The sequence below is a fragment of the Alternaria burnsii genome, assembly GCF_013036055.1.
Source record: "Alternaria burnsii strain CBS107.38 chromosome Unknown 705, whole genome shotgun sequence".
In the NCBI taxonomy this organism is placed as follows: Eukaryota; Fungi; Ascomycota; class Dothideomycetes; order Pleosporales; family Pleosporaceae; genus Alternaria; species Alternaria burnsii.
In genome coordinates, this window is record NW_024066107.1 from 3,436,149 (window position 1) to 3,446,882 (window position 10,734).

At 53.0% G+C, this 10,734-nt stretch overlaps 2 protein-coding genes across 2 annotated transcripts; one reads left to right on the forward strand and one right to left on the reverse strand.

Annotated features, from left to right (window-relative positions):
* Window positions 1-910: 910 nt before the first annotated feature.
* GT037_001211 (uncharacterized protein) lies at window positions 911-9,120 on the reverse strand (the record flags this gene model as incomplete). Its single annotated transcript, XM_038926258.1, has 7 exons — window positions 911-1,137; window positions 1,209-4,303; window positions 4,539-4,818; window positions 4,881-6,299; window positions 7,490-7,693; window positions 7,748-8,144; window positions 8,224-9,120. 7 exons carry the CDS (start codon window positions 9,118-9,120, stop codon window positions 911-913), a joined length of 6,519 nt encoding a protein of 2,172 aa, XP_038792114.1.
* A 757-nt stretch (window positions 9,121-9,877) lies between these two features.
* Window positions 9,878-10,432, forward strand: GT037_001212 (uncharacterized protein; the record flags this gene model as incomplete). Its single annotated transcript, XM_038926259.1, has 2 exons — window positions 9,878-9,992; window positions 10,341-10,432. The coding sequence occupies 2 exons, from the start codon at window positions 9,878-9,880 to the stop codon at window positions 10,430-10,432; spliced, it is 207 nt and encodes a 68-aa protein (XP_038792115.1).
* Between the last annotated feature and the right edge of the window lie 302 nt (window positions 10,433-10,734).

Below are 10,734 nucleotides of genomic sequence, written 5' to 3' on the forward strand. Positions count from 1 at the left end.
TGGAGATATGTGCTCTTGACCGTGAGACGACACACTAGGCATACTGCACATTTTTGATGTTTGACCCGAGACGTAATTGTAGTAAATTCCAGGATGACGAACATCATCATGGATTGCTGCGAATGGCGAAAAAACGTAGAGCGTTCCTCAACGCAATCTGGGTTACAGCTACATATGTTCAGTGTTTCGTATTGTTATTCCTGTCTCCTTTCAACTTGGTATATCAAGGACGCTGCTCCCTCAGACCATGTATAATCACCAAAGTGATCAATAAGTGGACAGGGCCACGTTGGCTGGGGCAAATGATAACCAGAGTCAGTCGCTGCATACGTATATATACTCCCCGTCGAAGCATCGTTCTTGTACGGCGAGGACTAAAGGATCGAAGTGGAACACGTTAACATTACCATACCTGCATTTGCTCTGCCCTAATGTAGCGCCAGTATGTCTACAACGCGTCACACAACGCCTGAATACATTCTAAAACTATAGCCTCGTAGTATTCGAAGCCTCTTATGTTGACCGGTAGCGAGGCCATAATAGATCTAGGATCATGCGGTCATAGTTATTTGTAGAATGCCATGTGCCATTGCCGTGCATGTAGACCTTCACAGAACTATCAGCCAACAGCCTCAAACCTGATAATGACGCTTGTATATCTCCAACACGCTCACGACGTACGTATATCGAGACATAAGTGTACCTAAGCGACTATCGAGACTCCGCAGACATCACATGTCACCATGAAGATAGTGTTTATCCAGTCAAGGACTTTCTTAGTATAAGCGCTAGTCAGCTAGCTATAATCTCTCAAGACCGTGTGTCATATCCTCGTGAAGACCACCCATTTTCATATCCAGTATACATGATGATTAGAGAAGGTAAACTACTGAGAACCACCATAATCCTTTTAAACATGGTGCCAGTAGTAGCGGTAAGGTTCATCAGGACCAACTGCCGGTGCATACAAGATCAGATCCTCCACGTCCGCAGCGGGTTCCGGCGTGTTGGGCGGCGGAGGCGGAGACGAGGGAGGTGTGCCAGGAGGATACAAGGGGAGCTGCTGGTAGTGGGGGATCACCCAGATCAGACCACCGGGAGTGATGAAGACCGTGAATTGGGTATACATATTCATGGCTGTTAAGTAGTTGTAGTATCCGTAGTGGAGGATTGCTTGCGAGTTGATAGTTGCCGAATCAAATGTGAACCTTTGTGCCACCAAGTTTTGATGCGGTCGATGATACGATGTTTGCGGTAGTCAACTGCTCTCATGCCCTCCGCGTTACGGAAGGTATGACGGTTTGCAGTAGTGGATGACGTGAACGCTTGAGCTTCACCAACACAGTCCTGCAAGATTGAATTCGTAGACGGCTTGGTAGACTCGGGCGAGGCAAGGTCTTGTGCGTTGGTCTTGCTTCTGCTAGCTCGGATAGCTGTTTGGTTATCAAGCTTAGTCTTGCGAGTTGACGAAAACCGCTTCCGCAGCGAGAGCCTGGTTTTGTGCGTAGTGTCGTAATGCTCGTCGTCAGAAGTGTCAGAGGCAGAAAGGTGATCGCGGAAGATGGCCGTAGGGGGAGATAAAGCTGACGTAGGATAGCGTTCTCCAACTGCGTGCGGCTGATCACCGTTACGGCCAAAGGCGCTGAAGCGATGATGGCGTGCGTGTGCAGTGCTGTCAGATGGTGAACCGAAGGGCGATGCCGTAGCTGTCTGAGCAGTCGAGAAAGAGCTCGCAGTACTCGCGTCAGAGACTCTGTTGCGGAGATGGGAGGGACCAGGGCGAGGGGAGTGCTTTGCGACGGTTGGACGAGGCAGTGATATCTCGATCGCGGGGTTTGTTGACGTTACCCAGGGATAGTTCTTGTCCGAATTCCAAGGACGCGTCTCGGTTGCTGTGGGCGTCGAAACGATCGATCTCAGAGACCTTCTTGACGACAGAGCAGAATCCCCTGAGATACGATGCTCTTGAGGACCGACAGTATGGGAACGTGGACGTAGAATAGCAGGTGATGGAACTTGAAGCTTTGGAAGCGGAGCTGTCTTGTTGTGTGTTGGGGTGGCAGTCACGTCGTCCTCGTAGGCCGACTCGTCTGCGATTGAGTCTGCCTCACTAGCGCTGTTTGCAACACCCCCGTCGTTGGGACGACCTGGACTGCCACTCCCCTTCTCCTTACTCGTAATCTCGTCGTAGAGATCGTCCTCAATAACGACCATGTGGGATACGCCACGCATAGGCCGAAGTCGAGCTGAAGAGCGCTTTTGCGTCGGATGAATCTCGTGAATCTCCTCCAATGCGTGCTTCTCGATTCCTTCCTCAATCGGAAACTCAGATGGCTCGCCACACTGATAGTACTCCCTCAACGACGGAAAGAACTCCGAAAAGCGCTGCGTGAGCCCCCCAACAGAAGGTATAGTTAGCCGCTCAATCTCCGCCATGAGCTCCGGCGAACGCGCACGATGCATGGCGAACAAGCTCATCATGGCGGTGGGCTGCATTGACAATCTTGAGCGCTCGGCCTCATTCAATTCTGCGAGAGAAAGGCGCATTCCATTGACATCATCTGCTGATGCAGGCCGCAGTGGACTACCTCTGCTCATTCTCTGCGACGCGTTAGGCACCTCCTCCATCGACCTCGAATAGCGGAGGCCGAGCTCGTCGATCAGACCATCAAACAGGTTCATTCGGCTGAACCGCATCGAAGGCAAGCCGTGGGCCTGACCAAGCGCGCTGCCAACATTGCTACCGATAACACTCTGACGATGCGACACCATAGAAGACCTTCTCGAGAAATTGATCGGATCCTCTCCCGAAGCCCGAACACCCGACGGTGCCCCAAACGGAAAGCGAAAACTTGAACCCTTTAGGTTGCTAGCACTCGTGTTGAGGCTCGAGTCCTCGTGTGACTCCTCTTTCAGATCAGGCAAATAACGAGATGGACCAGGATACCTATATCCGGACAGCCTGAGGTTCGTCGTAGTGTCTTCCTGAATGTTGGCTAAGGGGGTCAAGGCAGAAGAGTTGGAATGAGTCGCAATATTGCTTGACGGAAGCGATTGCTGAGCTCCACCACCTGTCGCAGAGGGCGCATAGCGGTGCCATTCTAAGTGTGTAGTAGTCTGGCTGTCGCGATAATTAGGTACCGGAACAGCCGCAACTCCGTCCGTTGAGTCTGCATGTAAGTTCGAAGAGTTATCTTGCATCGAATACACAGACGAGGGCTCCAAGGTGGCAGGGGTCGGGCTATTGAGGTCTCCGTGTTGCGCAACAGGAAGCGGGCTGTTATCAAGTACCTTGTCCGGGTTGCAAGCTTGTGGTGTATCAAAGGTAATGGCTCGCGTTTTCACGGCAGGTACCCCTTTTGGCTTCGATGACGTAGCTTTTGGTGTATCGTGCACCTCCACAACAGGCAGGGATGAACTCGCGACTTCATCACAGCTCGTGGCATCGCTCATGCCTTGGTTCATATCATGAGCAGATGAACTTGTCTCATCTGACCTCGGCAAATGGCCTTGCTCGGAATACTTTCGAGACCTAGCAAAGCGCGATGGTAGTGGGCGCATTAAGAAAGAGACTGCAGCATGTACACGTTGAGCTTCCTTTGAAGTAGAAGATTCACGTGGTGGGACTACCGGCGTCATGTGCGTGGTGCTAAGCGTGGATGACGAACCAGACACCGATACTGAGCCTTGCTTCATGTTCTGCTTTGAATTGGTCCGCAGTCTGTTTGCCACGATGGAGAAGCTTGATTCTCGACGAGGCACTGGCGGCTGCTTGCGAAGCATAGCAGAGGGAGGCTTTGACCGAGGCACCTCAGTAGTCGCCCTGTTTTGGCTCATGACCAGAGTCCCTAAGTTGGACGACGGTAGTCGAGATGGTGGTACGGAGGAAGCCCGGATAGGACTTGCAGAAATCTCGACAGGACAGGCATCTGCTTCCTTGCAAGATCTATCTTGCTGGGACACAACATCGATCGCAGACGCAGAATAGCCTTTGCCAGGGTCCTTTCCCATCTGGAACGATGTCGACTCTAAAGATGCCTCTGGTTGATCTGTGCACGACTTGAAGGACAGTTCATCGGACGACTTTTGGACGTGGCTGTTCCTGGAGCGAAGAGCAAGTGGCAGTGGTTTCAAGTCGTGATCTATCGAAACATCTGCATGCTCTTCCGTATCGCTCATGTCTTTCTTGATCGTCCCGACTCGCACAAGAGCGCCAGTCCCATTCTTGGAATCGTTTCCTTGGTAGCCTGCAAGGACATCCGACATGCCATCCTGGCTACCGTGGCCAGGACTGACAGTGTTCCTGCAAACATCAGGTTGAACGCCAGATTCATTTCGGAAGCCACCGCTTTTGGCCGTTGGTATGGAATGTTGAATTGCGAATTCAAGTGTTGATGAATCAAGAAGGCTGGATCCAGTTTGCGACAAGATGCTATGGCAGTTATCTGAGCTGTCTACCGGACTCAATGCGGCTCCGGATATCATATCGGATGCAGAGTACTTTCCATCAGGTAGGCGATCCAATTGAGTGGACTCACTCGTCTTTGACATCGTCGGAGAATTTGGAGTCAGGGACTTCGGGGACAGAGACCTTGGAATCAATGACTTTCTTGACGGCGACAAGGGCTTCCCCGTGGGCGATGGGGATGTCCCCAAAAAGCTCGTTGACTTTATGGAGGACTGGATATCGTCCGTCGTTGAAGCCTCCAGTCCTCTTAGGATCAAATGCCTCGTGATACGGCGAGCTACTGGGGACGCCGGGAGTTCCGCAACGCCGTTTACGATATGGCCGATGTTTGATGACTGGGGAGACACGACCTCCATCGACATTGGTCGTGCCTCTTGTCCTAAAAAAGGATCACTCTTCAACGTCGCCTCACCAGGACTAGATTGTTCGACGACGATTTTGGTCCGGTCTGTGAAGCTAATAGGGATGGCTTCAGCTCCTGATTCTCCAGCCTCATTACGTTCGAGCTGTTCATCCATCTCATAATGTGGCACCGCAGAATGTTCTTCTGTAACGACCAGGCGGTTCGTATCTGCGGCTTTGAAGACCTTGGTTCTATCGAGGCTTCGGTGCACCTCTACAGAGATGCCATCTTTCGGAGTTGGCGGTAGGGCCATGTCAGACGATGGTGGGTCTGAGTCTGTACGTAAGTTTGTGTTAAAACTGGACATGGAAGCAGGCGCAGACCTCTTGAGGCGAGCTTGTTCGACAGCAATACGGTGTTTGTGATCAACGGGCAAGGGCGGAGCCTCTGAACGAGGCTCACCACCCCTAGGCCTATGATCCCTTCGATCTTCTAAGCGAGCCTCGCGGATGACGTTGCCCAGCGCCTTACGAGGGATCAGATGTCCGCTGTTCAGGTTCTGCATCTGCCTGGGCTGATCGCGATGATGGGATTCACCGTAAACAGGGAATCCTTCATCCTCGACGGCGGCACGATCTTCAAGACTCATGGCAGATCGGGAAGACGGGTTCGCGGCCCTCATCTGCCCTGGATTGTGCCGGCTGCTGTAGCCACGATATTCTTGTCTCTGCCCAGCATGCTGCTGCGGATGGTTGTAGTATGCACGTACTGGATTGTCATGGCTCTGTGGTTGGACAGCATAAGAAATTCGTTGGTCGTCGTACGCTTGTAATCCTTGGGGTGGTAGTCGAGCGTCGTCGCCCAAGGTGGGTGAGACTGATCTCTGGTATGGACCAGGCGGTCTGAGCCCACTCCCGTATGATATCGGGTAGTTGTATGAGTTCGAAGATCGAGATGCCGGCTGAAGGCGCAGACTGGTAAGAGACCTGTTGCTTACGAGGCCGAACCTGGGTGGCTGTATAGTATGCGTCATCGAATGCGAGCGATGCGAGTCCCTGTCGCTCTTGGCCCTTCCATTAAAAGGCGATGATCCGGAGGCGTTCATCGTTGTTGGAGAGAGCGTATCAGTAACATAATGCTGCCCATAATGTGACATTGGCTGGCGCGGTGCGGAAGAAGACGAAGGGAAGTGACGGAGCTGCTTGCTGGCTCGGCTAGAGGTGTTGGACATGGAAGAAGCTGTCGACATCCTGCTGGTCGCGCGCGAACGCATGGGACGCTGCATATTGTTGATGCCAGACAAGTCGTCAAACTGGGCGCCGATGCCGACGTTGCCCATCTCGGTCCCGGTCCGGAGCATAGACGAGACACCGCGATCGAGAGCAGGTTGAACCTCGGAACTGGGTGCCCGCGATGCGGGTTTACCTGATGTTCGGCTCAGGGCGGACACGTTGGAGGCTCGAGACATGCGGCCGCCGCCATTCGGATCTTGCTCAGAGAGCAACATAGTGCCGTCGATGCGAGAGTTGCTGAGAAAGGAAAGCAATCAAGGGCTGTATGCAGGGCGAGAACGACGCTGTTGCGGTGGAAGCTCTCTTAGCTGCGGTATTGCAGAAAGATGTAGGAGTTATTGGTATGACCAAAAGAAGAGGCGATACTGCACTAGGCGGCAGATATCCAAGAAAGACGAGAACGAGTGACCTTTACACAACTCTCGCCAACATCTCCACCAAAAGGAGAGTGCTGTTGAGAATATGAGTGCTGTGGTGGGGGAGGGGGAAGAGACGGAGGGAGCTCGGTGGAGACGCTGTTTTGATGGCGAGATCCGCGCCTACTTCACGTCCACTACGACAGGAGCTACCCCACCACGATTGTTCAGGAAGAAGGTACAGACGTCGACGACGAGAAGAATGCAGGGAGGATGCAGAAAGAATCAGTGGCAGAGATGTATACGAGACTGAGACTGGACCCTACTTACTTGTGTGTACAGCCTCTCATATCCCCAGGACGGGAGCATCAAATGAGACACCAACACAGCAATCGGCAGCTAACATTCCCTGCGCCTCCTTCCTGAGCCTCGCCTGCTCACTGCACACGATACACGCAGTGTGCAACGACCACCACAAACTACCCCCAGACGAGCATAACGGGCCACCGCATCTCCAGATTCATCCGCACGACTGTGCCTTCTGACACAGCCATCTCCATACACGAAGCCAAACCCATTACGCATTGCTCGTTTCCGCATCACATCTACGAGAGCAAGAATATATACATCCAGAAGCCCCGGCAAACCATCCAGAAGACCGGGCACAAGCCACGGTAGAGACTATAAGATTTGGATTGCGCAATACAAAAAAACGCAGTGTCAAAGGGGTATATAGCCTTGCAACGCCAGACAATAAGATCAAAGACGGCACAGGGAACAACAAAGATCAAACTTAGAGGATATCACTCAGCGATGGGGCCTATATCGCCAGATTTCTTCTTGGTGAAAAGCCGTTTGAGAGATGTGAAGCTACTTCGCTTCGATAGCCGCTTGGTCGAGGCGTCTGAGAAGGTGGACAAGGAGGTCGGTGGGCGATTCGGTATATCCACAGGTTTAGGGTGCTGTTCCGGACGATCGAACGCCGGAGAACTAGCACCTAGTCGGCTAGATATCGAACCTTTCGGCGTACTTAGATTTCTGCTAGGGAAGAGACCGAATTGGGCAGTCTGTCGAGAGGACGTGGAAGATACTGAGCGGGGTGATGCGAAGCCTGGTAACATGGCCGATGCGCCTGACACAGAAGAGTACGCCGAGTCTTTTCCGGTCAAAGGTGGGCTGTAATCTCCGTTCTGTGGTTTCGCTGATAGACGTTTCGTTGCTGGTGAGCTCTCCTCTGCAGATAAATTAGATGGCGAAGACACTTTATGCTGATGTCCCAAGAGCTGACTTGTGCGACTAGACTCTGCTTGTAGTGTCGCTCCTCCACGCTGCTCTCCATTGTGCCAGGCATCAGGGTAGTACCCAGTCTGATTTGTCTGACGTCGCACATCCATGTCAGCATTAGAGATGGCTGACGCAGAAGAAGAGTCTTCGCTTCGTTTTGGCGTCTCTGTGGAGTCGGACACGTTCGTGGTCTCTGGCTGTTGTTGAGGTCTTGCTCTTATGGTCGAATGTCTCTGAGGAGTGCCAAAACTGGCAGGGGTCTCCCTACCAGAGGACGAAGGATTCATGAATGGCGGGCGCTCGGGCGGAGGTGTAGGAAGAGGTTTGTTGTTGGCAAAATTTCGGTACGGACGTGCTTCGCGCGAGTTGGACGAGTTTCGTGAGGATGAACGCGTTGCAATCTAAACTCGTTAACAAGGCTCAGACATAGAATCCGGCTGGCGATGCTAAGATGGGATGGAGAATCATAGGCGGCCATACCAAACTTCGGCGACTTGCAGCACCACACCGCTTCTCAATCTCATTGCAGTAGCTGCTCACTTGTACGAGCACAACACCTAGTCTTTCAGCCTTTGCCACAAGGCTTTGCAAAAACTGCGACCAGCCTCCAGTATTGCCACACATGGCTGAGTATATGCGCCCAATGTCCTCATTACGGTATGTCCACGCGTCGCCTACGTCGCCTAGATACAAGTCAAGTTCTTGGTTGGCTTCGCGAAATACGTTTATATCGATCAAATAGTCGTTGAGCAATTGCGACATGCGCCCGATGGTGCGCTCGATTACGATGTTGCCGTCGAGAAGTTGGGCGCGGTATGAACGGTCTTCAAGGAGGCGATCGAATTCGTTTACGTGTTCCATGGGCACTTTTAAGCATTTATGCCGGAAGAGCATGTCTTTCATGCTGCTTTCCAGATCTTCGTTTGCCCTCTGCAAGAAGCTGTCAAGCTCATTGACATGCTTCAGCAGGATGTCTGCTACATCCGCGACCGACTTTTCCAGATGCTGATGCAGCAGATGGACGCCGAAGACGATCTGCGCGACGGTCTTCGTCAGGGGATGAAATTTGCCTTTCGGGTTATTTCTCCAATGACAGTTGTATGTAAAATTCCATGAAGGCTCTGACGCGCTCTCTTCTCTGCACAGCATCTGTTGGCGTGTCTTGACGCTCTTCTTGGGATTGACGAAAGGGACATGGCCAGTCTCGCCGGTTGCATCGAGCATGGACTCCTCGAAGGGCGCCTGCATAGAGGCGAGCGGGTGTATGGGGAAGGTTGCCGTCATGATGCGTTGATCTCGTTCGTCTTGCCATTCGTAGGAGTCGCGGTCTTCGAAGCTGCGACGACCCCTCTGCGATAAGCGTCGAAAAGGAACCATGGCGAGGCGCCGAGTCGATGTGACTAGCAGCTCGGATTATGGTGCTACAAGAGCCAAAGCCAATGCAAGCCGCAACTCGCTGTTCGAGGATCCGGGCTGTGCATAAGCACGAAACACAGAGTGGGAGGGTCCGGGGCAATGGTGTATCGTTGTCGGGCCTTCTTAAAGAAGCATGGTGAAGGATGGCATTGTGTGAAGAGGGTCGACGCCGCAGGGGATGGAAATGTTCAACGTGCCGGAGATGGCGGAAAGAAGACTGGACACGGTCCCAAGGTTCAAGGACCCCTTCGGTTCGTCAGTCATCAGGTCACAGGTCACAGATCAGCCTGGGGATCTGGCACAGAGACGGGGGTTTCTGGTCGCCAGGAGGTCTGCAGGTGGTGCAGGAGGCTTGACCGCAACAAGTCTGGCGGACGCCTTAGTGCCCGGGACGGTTGGTATTCAAAGGCAGGGCGGGGAAGCGGTGGCCGCCCTCCACCACACAGCTATCGCAACTAGAAGTAGACGAACAAGCCTCAAACAAGAATAAACTTTGGCATTGGCTATTCCCAGCGGCGCGCACCACTACAGTTATCCGTTTCCTTGGCCCCGCTGCCACCTTTACCTAGGTGCAAGCGTGTCAAGCAGGTAATCTGGCCAGATCATCACCCAACACCCAGGCCCTCTGTGTGCGCTAGAAGATGCAATGCATTCGCCTGGCCCAGACTAAGAGACGCCTCCAAGCTTTTCCATGGCTGCCCTGAGTGATGATCCCGCGATGTTGCCGTCGTCGTCCACGGGCACACCAAGTGCCGAGGCTAGTCGTGGCCCCATTGATGTTCTAGTCAGCGAAACGGTGCAGCGCATAGCAGACGTCATCGATAGCTTCGAGCGTAAGTTTAACGAGCGCCACGGTGCCTGGCCGATCTCAGCGGGATGTTTCGAGTTCGGGCTGCAAGCGCAAACTTACAATCTCGTGCTTGTGCCTGACGGCTGAGGCCACGGGTGTCCAATCACAGTGCACACGACACGCAAACTTCACGTCGCAGCCGTTGCGCTTCCACCAACTACCATTGCTACTTACGCCTACCAGCCCGTGCAACATACTTTTGACACTGAGACAGAGATTGGCTTTCACCCGCCAAAGAAGAGAAAGTTAGACGACATGGCCAGAACTGCGAGAAACAATAGCGCGAACTACCCTCTTGCGATGTCGTAGCAGCAGACGACCTAACACGTAGTCTCCATCCCGTCAACAAAACTCGGCCACGACGAACAAAACGGACCCGCACCAGAGATTACACACCGCGAGATGCAGCCTGTCCCGCATTGAATTACGTGGGTACAAAATCGCGGAAAGGTCAATGTAGACACGTACGAGAAACGAGAACGGATATGACGACAGTCGTCAGCAGCCTTTCGCGACCGGTAGCACAAGAAGCGTGAGGTTTTCCGAAGCCAAATGTTGCGAGAATCGAACTCTGGGCGATGTCACGGCGATCAAATGCATGCGCAAGCCAGGCCGTGAGAGCTCCTGAAATTTTTGCTGTTTGAGTCCTCGTTACCCATAGTCCTTACACCAAAACCACAGAGTTAAGAGGGCGACGACACAGAGGCTGTTTGGGATGCTCTCAC